This window comes from Rhinoraja longicauda, chromosome 18 (genome assembly GCF_053455715.1).
Source record: "Rhinoraja longicauda isolate Sanriku21f chromosome 18, sRhiLon1.1, whole genome shotgun sequence".
Classification (NCBI taxonomy): domain Eukaryota; kingdom Metazoa; phylum Chordata; class Chondrichthyes; order Rajiformes; family Arhynchobatidae; genus Rhinoraja; species Rhinoraja longicauda.
The window spans coordinates 16,299,449-16,314,277 of NC_135970.1; the positions used below are offsets into that span (position 1 = coordinate 16,299,449).

At 41.3% G+C, this 14,829-nt stretch overlaps 1 protein-coding gene across 1 annotated transcript in view; it reads right to left on the minus strand.

The window, feature by feature from the left end:
- The window catches only part of LOC144602078 (triokinase/FMN cyclase-like), a 47,934-nt gene that overhangs the window by 30,615 nt on the left and 2,490 nt on the right, over nucleotides 1–14,829 (minus strand). The window contains exons 2-6 of the mRNA XM_078414773.1: nucleotides 9,570–9,759; nucleotides 8,176–8,286; nucleotides 5,953–6,134; nucleotides 2,948–3,026; nucleotides 938–1,027 (exon numbers count right to left, since the gene is read on the minus strand). Coding sequence (XP_078270899.1) covers nucleotides 938–1,027; nucleotides 2,948–3,026; nucleotides 5,953–6,134; nucleotides 8,176–8,286; nucleotides 9,570–9,759 — 652 coding nt within the window. The remainder of the gene's footprint in view (nucleotides 1–937; nucleotides 1,028–2,947; nucleotides 3,027–5,952; nucleotides 6,135–8,175; nucleotides 8,287–9,569; nucleotides 9,760–14,829) is intronic.

A 14,829-nucleotide genomic window follows, 5' to 3' on the forward strand; every position in this document is an offset into this window, starting at 1 on the left:
AATAAAATAATCTAAAGAGCCTGACTCTTATTATTAGCTGGTGGCTTCCGTCGGAAAGAAAAACTGTGCATGTTTGTTTATCTGATGTGATTGAAAGAGGACAGTCACAAAATGCAGACTCAAGTTTACTACAACAGCATTAACTAAGCCAAGCATAAACATTTGTGCCAGTTTCCTAACCAATTAAATTGAATGCAAGTATTGATGACTCAGTTTCTGATTTACCGTAGCAAATTGTCGCTCTTTGTTCTTTGCTCTTGTGTTGGGTATGCTAACCAGAATCTATCAAAAATCTTGTCGATAATGCACCTTAAATACTACTGAAACTATGTTCTGCCAGCATATGATGCAAACATTTATTGGTGAATTTTGAGTATTGGAACCTCACTCAAGTTCCCACTTCCTCACTGGCCTATAATGAGTTCAGTAGCAGTGTACATGTGGTCTCAGTGAATCAATGACAGCAACTTTCTCGATTTACATATTTGCATGTGCATTTGTGGAAATCCAAAAGATAATGTAATTTAGCTACATTACTCTTTAAAATCTATCTATCACTGTTTTTCTCTTTAGCAGAGGATACCCCATTTTCATTATCCTATGTGTGAAGAACTGCTTCTTGACATCACCCCAGAATACCCAAGCTCTGAAGTTTCTATTCCCTGACATGACAGAGTTAAGGTGATAAAGCAGATGAAGCTCTCTGGGTAAATTAAACTAAGATCAATAAAGCTTGTTTGTGCAGTTCTGTTCACAGAACATAGACCTATTAAAACATTACTTATTAATATTTAAAAATATATAGAATGATATCGGAGCAGCAACTCCAAGTCAAATATTCCAGAATACGGTATTCTTATGTGACAATGTTGAGCTAACTCTGTATTTTGCAACACTATTATATTCTTTAGGTACAGTATTATGAACAGCATCTAACCCAGTCCAAGTTCCAGTTCATCCATTTCCAAATTGAAAGATGGCTTAGATCCAGGGACACTGCAAGGTGATAGACAGATTCCCAATGTACCTGAGCAAGAAAACACGGGGAAAAAAATGAATACATTTAACGGTCAAAATAACACATGATTTTGCTTCCACTGGATTCATATTATTTAGGCCCTTACTCAGAGTGAACAACCGTAGCTCTACAGGGCTGAAGGAGTCTGACACAATTTATAGTCACTTGAGTTGCTCTAATTTTCTGGACTTGAGGATGAGTTAGACGACTTAGAATGGGCTTTTATGCAAGACAAGAGTTTTGGTAATGACTGGTTCTGGTAATGCCAAATTCTATATGCTTTTTTTCTGCTGCCGTTTGCTGGATGCAGTTACTTGGAGATTACTAGGCCAGTCATTTAACCAGATAAATCATAAATGGAGATGCTACTCCCACTGACACCATACCTTGACCTCTTAAGATTTTCCTTCCAGCCTCCCTTTCCAAAGAGATCAGTAGTACTCATTTGGCTACTCAAAAGTTAATATAATGAAATGCATGAATGACAGGAGTATCATTTGTCTGCCATGTTAGATGGAAAAGTGAATTCTGAGGAGAATCTGTGAAGACTTGGAAACAGGTTAAGCAATTGGTAAGATGAGAAAATCATATACATAAAAGGAAAATGTGTAATTGTTCATTTTAACCTACAGAATCCATTTTTAAACAGGCCAAATTAGTAAATATCAGAGTACAGAGGTGTCTTAGAATGCTGAGTGATGAGATGCAGATACTGCAAATCATGTTTAAAAAAAAGGAATCCAACTGTTTTCACCATTCAATGTCAACATCAGCAGCAGAAATTAAATGTGGCAAAGTTGTTCCAACCAAATCAACCTTGCACAAGTTCTCAAGAGTGTCTGTGGACTCTTGCCTAAATTTAGAGAATTATCCCACAAGCTTCAAGAAACATTACATAGCTGTTGTAGGAGCCATTTATGTTTGGTCTGGCTGCTGTTCGCATATTATATTATTTTGTCTAGATATATCTTGCCGTATTATTTTGGACACTTGGGGGCTGTCGTTACATGAATATATATATGTGCATAACGGACTGGGAGGAGCCAGAACTAGGTGGTATATCTGTGGGTACAAGAACTGCGAGGAGTTAGATGCAGGGAAGGAGAGGAGTATGCAGTTTTTTACCAGACTTGCAACGAGAGCTGTGAGCAGACAGGGTGGAACAGAGCAGCCAGCTGTGACTTGTAAGCGAAATAAGTACAGCCTGGTATGTTCATCTCTTTGTTTGTATGACTACTTCAATAAAGAACTAATTAAACTGGAAAAAAAAGTCTTGAAGATCTCTCTGTTGGGGTTGTGTCAAGATCACTCCCACTCCCTGTATAGTAATGGCAATTAGAAAAGAGTTTACTGGAAAAGACTGAAGTTGCCATTAGAGCTGTACTTATAAACAATCTATTGTTTATTATTAGTGGCCTAATATCCAGGGACCACCACATTGGTTTATTAATAAACTTCCATCTTCCTGCAGCCACATAGAAATTGCAATAAATTTGCAACATTGTAACAAATACTCTTGGAAATAGTAGAATTTTCTGTTTTTATTGCTCTGAAGTAGTTTGACGGAGTGTGTTTTTTTGTGGACAAATAGGTGTCCATATGCATAATTAAAAGTATGTGTCATATGGCCAGAAAATGAAATAATAACATTTAACATTTAGTGCGGTGAGTATCATCACAAAAAAACACTGGTTTGAAGTCAGATTTGTCTTCTATTTCAGGCACTGTTGCCTGTTTAAAAATAAAGTGACAAAAACTACAATGGCTGTAGATTCTTTGTAAATCTCATCACTCGTTGTAAATCTCATCACTCGTTGTAAATCTCCCATCAACGGAATCCTCAATAGCTAGTATTAAAATCACTAATAATCTCAATCAATGATAATAATAGGCTCAGTTTGAGCTGCAATTCATTTGCTTAACACTTACCTACTTTACTTAAAGTGGACTTTAGCTTCTGCACCATTTCTTCCAGTGACATTCCGATTTCAGACATGGCCCCAGCTATCTGCCAACAGCAATGCTGAATCCATTAACACAGGGGAAGAGCCCGCAAAAGCTTATGATCTAAACGTTCCATCTTTCTGAAAACATTTGTCTCTCTCTCTTGGGTACACTTCAAAACTTCCCTTAGCACTTTCTTAAAGTTTGTTTTATCTGGTGTTTGCAACTCGGACTAAAGAAAATCTCGGCTTTTATACATTAAAAACAAGAGGGTAACCAGGGAGAAGGTAGGACCGCTCAAGAATAAAGGAGGGAATTTGTGTTTAGAGTCAGGGGATGTAGGCTTGGCATTAAACGTGTACTTTGCACGTGTACTTTTACCAAGGAGAAGGACATAGAGAACAATGTGGAGAATACTAATATGCAAGGGGAGTTTGTGATTAAGGAGGAGGTGTTGGGGCTCTTGAAGAGCATTAAGGTGGCTAAATACCAGTGCCTAATGTGATCTATCCCATGTTATTAAGAGAGACAAGAGAGGAGACTTGATGGAGATCTTTGCATATTCTCTACTCTCCAGGGAGAATTCAAGGAATTATAGGCCGGCGAGCCTCACATCAGTGGTAGGGAAACTATTGGAGAGGATTCTTTGGTGTGGGATGTACTTCCATTTGGAAAAGAATGGGATAATTAATGACGGTTAGCATGGCTTTGTATGTGGCAGTCATGTCTTGTCAACAATCAATATTTTTTTGGAGGTGACAAAGTTGATCGAAGAGGGTAGGGAGGTGGATATTGTCTTTATGGATTTTAGTAAGGTACATGAAAATACTGTAAATCACCTTGATCTTGGTATAATGGGAGGAGTGTTTTTTTCCAGGCTATTGCCTCACAGTCGAATCAAAAGAAGAACACGAGAGTGAGTCAAAGAAAAACCCTTTCTGGATATGCCATCATGTGGTACCTAATCTCCATGCAGTTTGTACCCCAAAACATTGAACTTGAATTCAGAAATGTGCTGAGGAGTAATATATTTAAATTAAATACATTATCCCAGATATTTGTTTTTAAAAATATGCACTAAAATGAAGAAATTGCCTGGGGATTTGTATTAGTTGTTCCTGCAATACTAAGTGTACCTCACATGGTGATTGAAGTAAAGCTATGTAAAATAATTATTGTTATGACCGTAAACTAACAGGAAGGAATTTCTGATTCCCCGCATATCAGGTGAATGAACCTACACCAACATAAGTCATCATACCTGTGTCTCTTTTTGGGATTTGTTCACAAATAAACACCGATTAAGAGGTCATTATAGAGCATGTGGACAGCTGTAGCAATTAAAAACAAGTCAGATAGAGAAGAGAGCAGCAGGCTTTTTAGTTTCTGCCTTTTAAATCTTTGTGGATGAGCCAAAGACCAAAGAAATCTCCTGGATAGTTAGTCACGCAAGCAAAAATAAAGTGATCGTAGGAAGAGATGGTGCAAAAAGTTAAAATTAGAATGATGCCCCTACACTCAAAACTGGGTGTCCAAGAGACACTGTGGACCATCAACAGTGGTAACAAAATATACCATTACAATATGCAAAGTTATGACATTGCACATTCCTCATTGCAATCAAGCAGGGGACAAGGTTGCTTCAGAGAGGCATGATGATAGAGCCAGCATCAGGTACACCCAAAATGAAGTCCAGCCTCATGAAGTGTGCAGAAAAGTACTGCAGATGCTGGTTTAAATTGAAGGTAGACACAAAATGCTGGAGCAACTCAGCGGGACAGGCAGCATCTTTGGAGAGAAGGAATGGGTGACGTTTCGGGTCGAGACCATTCTTCAGGCTGATCTCAGGGGAGGGGGCAGGACAAAGATAGAATGTCACCCGTTCCTTCTCTCCAGAGATGCTGCCTGATCCGCTGAGTTACTTCAGCATTTTGTGTCTACCTTACAGCCTCATGAAGCTTCACCCAAGGATTATATATATTCTAAAAGAGCAAATGGAAAACCCATAAATCAGGTCAAAATTCAGCATTCTGCTACATCACTGTAGCATATCAAGAAAATGGGATCTCATTTTAAAATTAAAATTATATCAAAACCTGCTGACCTCCTCGTAAAGCCTACATTCAAAGAGTTATTACTAACAAAATTTGGAACCCATAGGTGGACAGTTCCAACATTACCATCTTTATACTGCTTTGCATCAAGAGCACAAATTATAACTTGAAACTAAACTAACATGTTAAATTATTTTCATACATTATCCCAAAACAAAACAAAACCAAATAATTAAGGATACAAAGTGCTGCAGTAACTCAGTGAGTCAGGCAGCATGTCTGAAGAACATGGATCGGTATTATTTCGAGTGGGGAACCTTCTTCCAACCTCCAATCTGACGAAGCGTCCCGACCCAAAACATTACCCATGTTCTCCAGTGATGCTGCCTGACCTGCTGAGTTACTCCTGCACTTTATCTCCTTTTTTTGTAAAGCAGCATCTGCAGTTCCTTGTTTCTACACTAAAACCAAATAATTGTTGCCTAATCATTTTTGTAAATCCCTTTAATGCCTATTTTCTCTGTTTTTGCTTATATAGTTACAGGAACATTAGACGCAACAGCAAATTGTTCCAGGCACCTGTACCTACTTCCAGATAGTGCCAGCAAACAGAGTTTGACAAGGGTGGCGCGAGTCTTTGATGATATTAGCTGCCTTCTTGAGGCAGCATTTCCTGCAGAACCCTTTGATTGTGAGGTCAGTCCCCATGATGGATCTGACAATGACCGCCACTTTGGAAAATTATGTATAAATACTGTATCACTTCCAACATTAGCCCATTCTTGGAGTATAGCATTCACTGCCCCCTTGTCCCGACAAGATATTTTTTGTTTTCAAAATATTTTGAAAAATCACACTAAATTACGTGAGAGAAATCCGACACAAAACATCAGGCCTCAGATTATTTACATCTGATCTTTTAACTATCAGACTTACTTTGAGCAAAAGTATTGCACCACACAAACCCCTCCTTCCAGTTTTCCTTTGCGTGGTGAAGGCACAGTCATCTCCTACAATAATCATCTCCACAGAAATTCTTTCTATTTTCATTTCCTCTCGGGCTAAGCCAAAGTTAAGTTGATCTCCAATGTAGTTATTGAAAATCAGTAACACACCAGCTAAAAAAAGAGAAAAAGTATTTTTAAAACATTTTTTTTAAAGTTAAATGTTATTCTCCTTACACAATTCCTTAGGCACCATTAATATTAGCTACTTCCACCTAAATAATTCTTCTAACCCAGTAGGAATAATAAAAATGTTAAGATAATGTCTAAAGTGCATTAAAAACATCAATCTATTAATAGATATTGTACTCAGGATTTCAGAAGTCTGGGAAGAACGTATGGTGATAGAGGCAGGATTTAATAGGAACCCGAGGGGCAACTTTTTCACTCGGGGGTGGTGGGTATACAGAATGAACTGCCAGAGAAGATAAATGGGGCAGGTATTATAATAGGATTCGAAAGACACTTGGACAGGTACATGGATAGGACAGGCTCAGAGGGATATGGGCAAAACATGGGCAAATAGGATTAACTTAGATGGGGCATCTTGGTCGGCATGGACAAGGTGGGCTGAAGGGCCTGTATGACTCTATGATTCTGTCAAATGGTTATACAATGGGTGAACAGTAGGAAGCATTCAACAAAGTATTTCAAGAAGACAAGACTTGTACACAATTGTAATGGGAAAAGATATACAGCAAAAGACACAGCAGCCATAGATCGTTGTACTTAGAAATCAGAAAATTGTTATTTTTTTAGATGCTTCATAATTGGTCTTTACTGCAGATGATTAAGTTTAAATAAGAGATGCTTATATTTGCAAAAGTAAAAATATATGAAAAGAATCTCACACTAAATTCTCCATTTTTCTTTAAAAAAAGTAGTGAATTTGGTGTGAGATTCTCTTTATTTACGTCTTCAGTTCATCATCACTACTGAAGGAGCCATTTGTGTTTAGGCTAACTACTGTTGGCATATTATATTATTTTCCCCAGATATATCTTGCCGTATTATTTTGGACACTTGGGGGCAGTGGTTAGATGAACAGGGTGGTGTATATATATGGGCATAAGGGATTGGGAGTGGTTAGATACAGGGAGGGAGTGTATACAGTTTTTACCAGACCTGGACAGACCATCGACTGGAAAGAGCTGAGACCTGGGACCAGACCAGGGACAGAGCAGCCAGCGAAATAAGTATAGCCCGGTATGTTCATCTCCTTGTTTGTACAACTACTTCAATAAACAACTAATTAAACTGGAAGATCTGTTCTGTTGGGTTTGCGTAAGTTCACTCCGACTCCCTGTGTAGTAATGGTAATTAGAAAATAATTTATTAGAAAAGTCTGGAAGCTGCCAATACAACACGATGAACTGAAAACATTAAACAAAATCCTTGGACCTTGTAGTTTCTCCTGAGGTATTCAAATAAAAATAAACAATAAAATTGTTGAGATATTAGTCTCAACAGTTCTTGATCTCCTGGTTCAGGAACTATTCCCCTTAATTAGAAACCTGTTGTTTTTATTCCAATATTTAAGAAAAATAAATAAGGAGAAACAAAAAACTCAATAGGTCTGAGCAATTTCATGGTATATCAAAGTATCTCGGCAAATATAAACTCGTCAGATTTTTAAAGATTAAACCATAATTTTAACGAGGTAACTATTTTTGATGAGAAACTGTGGTTAATATGAATATTAACACAATTTGGTGTTATTTAAGAACTGCCTAATAAAAATGAGGGAGCATTAAATTGAAGGTAAACCTACTGGCTTGGATAATTAACTGTTTTGGAGCTTGGAGACATAAGGATAACAGGTATGTAACCAAAGTGACAGAATTTGAACTGATACCTCGGATATAAGTAGGGCTGCAGTTTTAAATCCATGGACATCATATTAGGTAATTTATTAAATATATTTAACACCCCTCACCATAGACCAAAGCTGGAATATTGATGAAGAGGACTGGCATCAAATTTTGCAAATTTGGCTACAGACCTGTTATCCTATCTCCAAACTTCCAATCAATTTATTACCCAAACAAGCGGGTTACCTTCAATTTAATGTACCCTCATTTTTATTTTATTTTAAATTTCATACCCCTAAACATCTTCTCAGTTTTAGTGTTGTGTGTTTTCCATATGGCCATACCTGCACCTGCTCTGACCATAGCTCGGATCGCTGCTGAAATATTCCCAGTTGGTGGAGAAGTGAAGATATCTCCAGCAATACAGCCAGACAACATCCCTGCTCCAACATATCCTGGAAATATAAGAAAAAGCTTTAAAATACCATTACACTTTCTAGTGACAAGAAAATACTGTGAAGAACATATATTTTATGCACTCTAATTTTCACTCTGATTTTGTAACTGCTGATTCCAGTTTGGGTAAAATAAGGACTAACTCAATCAGGTTATTATCCAAATGGCACTAGAACCCCACACCCCCTCCCATGACAGTGCATTCACAAATAGAGGTTAATTATCTCAAGCAAAAGATGTTGATCCAGAAATTACTTTGTGGTGCCATCAGTATTCTGTTTTCCATCATAAAGTCCGAAGTGGGGATATTCACTGTTGATTATATATTCAATTTCATTTGCAACTTCTTGGAAAATGAAAACTCCATTCTGGTAAGTAGCAATTCAAATGTATGCTGCTAAGTGTCAGGCAATGAGAGTCCAATCAGCAATCCCACTAATTCACTAGCTTTCGGATATGATGGATTGGGGGAAGGGGCAAGCGAAGGGAGAGTGGCGCCATCGAACACTCAATTGGACTAGCTACATAAATATTGTGGCTACAAGAGGTCAGAAGCTGCCAATCTGGCACAGAGAGATATGCACCCGACTTCCAAAATCTTTTGTGTGGTGTGCAAGCTACAGGGCCGGAATGTGATGGGTTTCGACCTTGTTTGATAAATACAGCTATAAAACTTTTCCACGATAAGCAATGCAACTTTTGGCTATAACTCCCAAAACAAGTAACTTTCTTTTCCAAATATGGATTAAACCTGCCCCATTTCCCTTATTGCTTCTTTTGTGCTTTCCATTAATTTGTCTGTGACATTAAACTTCAAAATGGTATTTTGCATTGCAGTGTCCTCCTCCATCAATAACTTGGAGTCTTGAATCAAGTCTGTATGACGTCTGGAATTATGTCATTAAGGTGAAATCCAAAACAGACATGAGTAAACAGGCTACTGGAGAGTAAATGCCACTTGATAGCACTGTGAACTGCACCTTCAATAACTGCGCTGTTGGCCAGGCACTAATTAGCTAGATTGGATTTGTTTAAGGCTATACAATGTGTGCAATCGTCATCATCTTGATCCATGACAGGAAAGAAAATGTTCAAAATCTGCCAAAGAAATCTACTATAATTAAGATGTAGGAAGGAACTGCAGATACTGGTTTAAACCGAAAATCGACACAAAAAGCTGGAGTAACTCAGCGGGTCAGACAACATCTATAGAGAAAAGGAATAGGTGATATTTCAGTTGAGAAGGGTCTTATTACTCTCATTAAGGATTAGGCATTGTTACCTGCATGAGTTGGTTCATGTCCAGAACCTCCTCCAGACAACACAGCCACTTTGCCTTTGATGTTGTCCAAGTCAGACCTGACCACTATACGATAACCCTCCACAAGCTGCATTCCTACATTCCACGCCACAAGCCCATTCAATGCATCATCCACACAATGCTCCACAGAATTTATAAGTTTCTTTGAATGCTGCAGAAAAAAATTAATACTTCTGTCACAGAATGAAAATTTACCTTTGAGTCACTTCAGACAGCATTTTTAAGTCAGTTTACTTTTGACACCACAACCAATTGCAGACTTGGGAGAATCATGTTTTGAAATTATTGTCTTCCTATCAGATTCAGATTAGTTTGTTGTCATATACGCAAGGATATAAGAAATTCCTTGTCCACTTGAAGCTCATGGAGTAAACAGTGTGATAAATTAGTGATAAACACTACAATAAATAATAATAATAATAATAATAATATATTTATTTTATATAGCGCCTTAACACATGCACAAAGCGCTTTACAAATACAATTAACATAGAAACAAACAGACAAACAGACAAACTATCCTGACGGAAAAGCGGCGAATAATCAACGCCAGCGTCCTCTCACGTCAGGGTCCGGCAGTAGACATTAAAGAACACAAGACACACAGATACAATTTTTTACACAAAACAGCCATCACAGTGATTGCTCTAGGCATACCCTCACTGTGATGGAAGGCAAAGTCTTATCTCCTCCTCGTTCTTCTCCCGTGGCGCCACGAGGCGATCGAGGCTCCCAACCCCTTGAAGCCCCCACCGGGCGATGGAAAGTCCCAGGGTCGAGCCGAGCCGAGCAGGCCGATGAAAGTCCTGAGCCCCCACCGGGCGATGGAAAATGCCGCGGCCGAGCCACGCAGGGCGATGAGAGTCCTGAGCCCCCACCGGGCGATGTAAAGTGCTGCGGCCGAGCCACGCAGGGCGATGAAGGGCCTGCGGGCGGGTTGATCGTGCCTCGTGCTTCGGGGCGGTCGAAGCTGCTACGGCTGGAGCTCCCAAAAGCCGGTCGCCAGCCAGGGACCTGCGAGCTCCCGATGTTGCGGTCTGCAGGGCCCACGGCCGAAGCCTCCGAGATGGTAAGTCCAGGCCCTGCGACCGGAGTCTTCGAGGTCGATCCCAGCTGGAGGCCGCCGACTCCACGATGTTAGGCCGTTGCGCGAACGGAGATACGACACGGTAAAGGTCGCATCTCCGTTGAGATTTAAAAAAAGGTTTCCCCCAACCCCCCCACCACCCCCCTACATACACAGAATTAAAAATAAAACAAAACGTACATTTAACATCAATAATGACAAAAAAACACACAAAAAAACGGAGAGACTGCCGGTGAGCCGCAGCTGCAGAACACAGCCACGCCCCTCTCCCACGCCCCTCCCTAAATACAATGACGTGCAAATAAAGAGCAAAACAGTGAACGTAGTGCAATCTGAAGTCATGTTAAAAAATTTAGATGCAATTATGGAATAACTGAATGAGGTAGTCAAAAGTAACAGTATGTGGCAGCACATCCCGGAAGGAGATGTGAAAGAGGTCATTAATTCAGGGGTCTGATATCAGTGGGAAATAGTCTGGGCATCCAGGCTTTTAGACACCTGTATCTTTTTTGTGTAGATGAGAGAACAAGGAACAGCTAGGGTGGCAGGTATCCATGATATTTTCAGCCATCCTGATGAAACACATCATGAGGATGGACTGGATAGAAGTAACAAGCCTCTGATGGACTGGGCTGCGTTCATCACTCTCTTCAGTTTCAGGTGGTCCAGGACACTGGAGCTGTCAAATTAAAGTGAGATGCATTCCATCAGAATGATTTCCATAGCGCAACTGTAGATGTTCAAGAGAATCAACGTGAACATGCCAAATCTCTCACATACCTGAGAAAGTAAATATGCTGCAACAGCATCAATGTGAAAAGACCAGGTCGGCTTGCTTGTGATATGAAACTTGGGTCAACCATCTCTACAGCAGCTCCATTGATAAGTACGGGGCTGTGTTCACCTCTCGCTTGCTTAAATCAACAACCAACTCTTTTGTCTTGCTTACATTAAGTTAGAATGTTGTCCTGACACCATGACGCAAGATTCTCAACCTCTTCCCTGTAGTCCACCTCATCATTGTTATTGATCTGCCTAAAAATGGCGGTCTTATCACAAACGTAAAGATCGAGTTGGCACTGTATGTGATCAGTCATGGGTGTACAGGGTAAGGGGTACTGAGCACATAACTTTGAGGAGCATCAGCATTGAGGGTCAGGGTGGAGGATTAGAATTCTCTAATTCTAATCGAGAGGTGCAGTCATGAAATACAGAGCCAGGTGCAGACAAAGGCCCCAGGGCCAAGGTCTGGATGTTTAAGGACAAGCTTATTTAGTATTAGGGTGTTGAAGGGTGAGCTGTAGTCAATGAATAGCATCTGACAAGGGTGTTCTTATGATTGTGTCCAGAGCTAAATGTAATCAAGAGATGGCATCCTCCTTAGACCTACTTTTCCTGTAAGGAATTTAGATTGTTCGGAAGACTGGTTTAGTAGATGAGAGCATTACCAACCTTTCATTACACTTGATTATGGTCGATGTTAGAGCTTTTGGGCAGTGGTCATTAAGACAGTCACTATATTTTTCTTACAGACCAGAAAAATTAAGGTTTCCTTGAAGTAGGACGGGACAGTAGATTGTTCCAAGTGGGAGGGTGAAAATTGGCCAGTTGATTGGTGAATGATTTCAGAACCACTCCAGGGACTTCATCCAGGCTGGCCATTTTCCACGAGTTTACCCTTGTGAAGGCAGTGAGATATGTAGGTCCTAGCCCGTTGGGGGTGGGGATGGGACAGACAGGTGGAACATAATTGAAGATTCTCCGATTTTATCAATGAATATTATATTCATTAGACGCTTCATTATTATCACTACAAAACTGAAACATTACTAAATGGAAATATGAAACACTTAAAAAGTGTGTATCGTGTTCTTGGTTTTGATAATGGGTTATTATTGTCATGTGTGTGGAGCTACAGTGAAAAACTTCCTTTGAGCATACTGTATATAAAGCCATACATAAACTGATAGTGCAATAAAATATCAGAGCGCAGATGCAGCGTTAGTTATAGAGAATAAGTTCAATTCCACAATGTGGAAGGTTGGAAGATGAGGACATCTATGAGAGGGCTGTTCAGTAATCTGATAACAGTGGGGAAGAAGCTGTTGCTGAATCTGGTGGTAAATGCTTTGTATGTTCAGGCCAAAAGAAGAGGGAAGAAGAGGGAATGACCAGGGTAAAAAAGGCCCTTGATTACGTTGGTTACTTTCACGAGGAAGGTGAAGTGTAAATGGAGTCAGTGTGATAGACTGGGCTACATCCATAACTTTCTGCAACTTCTCGCGAACTTGGACAGAACTGTTGCCAAATTGGGCTGTGACGCAGGAACAAACTTTTTCACCCAGAGTTGTGATTCTGTGGAGTTCTCTGCCGCAGAAGGCAGTGGAGGCCAATTCACTGGATGTTTTCAAGAGAGTTCGGGCTAACGGAATCAAGGGATATGGGGAGAAAGCAGGAACGGGATACTGATTTTGGATAAGAAAATAACTGCAGATGCTGGTACAAATCGATTTATTCACAAAATGCAGGAGTAACTCAGCAGGTCAGGCAGCATCTCAGGAGAGAAGGAATGGGTGACGTTTCGGGTCGAGACCCTTCTTCAGACTGATGTCAGGGGGGCGGGACAAAGGAAGGATATAGGTGGAGACAGGAAGATAGAGAGAGATCTGGGAAGGGGGAGTGGAAGGGAGGGACAGAGGGACTATCTAAAGTTGGAGAAGTCGACGTTCATACCACTGGGATGCAAACTGTCCAGGCGAAATACGAGGTGCTGTTCCTCCAATTTCCGGTGGGCCTCACTATGGCACTGGAGGAGGCCCATGACAGAAAGGTCAGACTGGGAATGGGAGTGGGAGTTGAAGTGCTCGGCCACCGGGAGATCAGTTTTGTTAATGCGGACCGAGCGCAGGTGTTCAACGAAGCGATCGCCGAGCCTGCGTTTGGTTTCGCCGATGTAAATAAGTTGACATCTAGAGCAGCGGATGCAATAGATGAGGTTGGAGGAGGTGCAGGTGAACCTTTGTCTCACCTGGAAAGACTGTTTGGGTCCTTGGATGGAGTTGAGGTGGGAGGTAAAGGGACAGGTGTTGCATCTTGTGTGGTTGCAGGGGAAAGTGCCCGGGGTTGGGGTGGTTTGGAAGGGACGAGTGCACCAGGGAGTTACGGAGGGAACGGTCTCTACAGAACGCAGAGAGGGGAGGGGATGGGAAGATATGGCCAGTGGTGGGGTCCCGTTGTAGGTGACGGAAATGTTGGTGGATGATATGTTGGATCCGCTGGCTGGTGGGGTGGAGGGTGAGAACGAGGGGGATTCTGTCCTTGTTGCGAGTGGGGGGAGGGGGAGCGAGAGCGGAACTGCGGGATGTAGAAGAGACCTTAGTGAGAGCCTCATCTATAATGGAGGAGGGGAAGCCCCGTTTCCTGAAGAACGAGGACATCTCGGAAGCCCTAATGTGAAACTTCTCATCCCGGGCGCAGATGCGGCGTAAACGGAGGAATTGGGAGTAGGGGATAGACTTTTTGCAGGGGACCGGGTGGGAAGAAGTGTAGTCTAGATAGCTGTGCGAGTCAGTGGGTTTATAGTAAATGTCCGTCACTAGTCTGTCTCCTGTGATGGAGATGGTGAGGTCCAGAAACGGGAGGGAGATGTCGGAGATAGTCCAGGCATATTTAAGGGCAGGATGGAAATTGGAGGTGAAGTGTATGAAGTCAGTGAGTTCTGCATGGGTGCCAGAGGTAGCACCAATGCAGTCATCGATGTAGCGGAGGTAGAGTTCGGGGATGGGGCCAGTGTACGTCAAAGAGGCAGGTGTAGCTAGGGCCCATGCGAGTGCCCATAGCTACGCCTCTGGTTTGGAGGAAGTGGGAGGAGTCAAAGGAGAAGTTGTTGAGGGTAAGGACCAGCTCTGCTAGGCGGAGGAGAGTGTTGGTCGATGGGGATTGGCTGGTTCTACGGTCGAGGAAGAAACGGAGGGCTTCGAGACCATCCTTGTGGAAAGTCTGAAGAAGGATCTCGACCCGAAACGTCACCCATTCCTTCTCTCCCGAGATGCTGCCGGACCTGCTGAGTTACTCCAGCATTTTGTGAATAAATCAATTTGTACCAGCATCTGCAGTTATTTTCTTATACTTGTG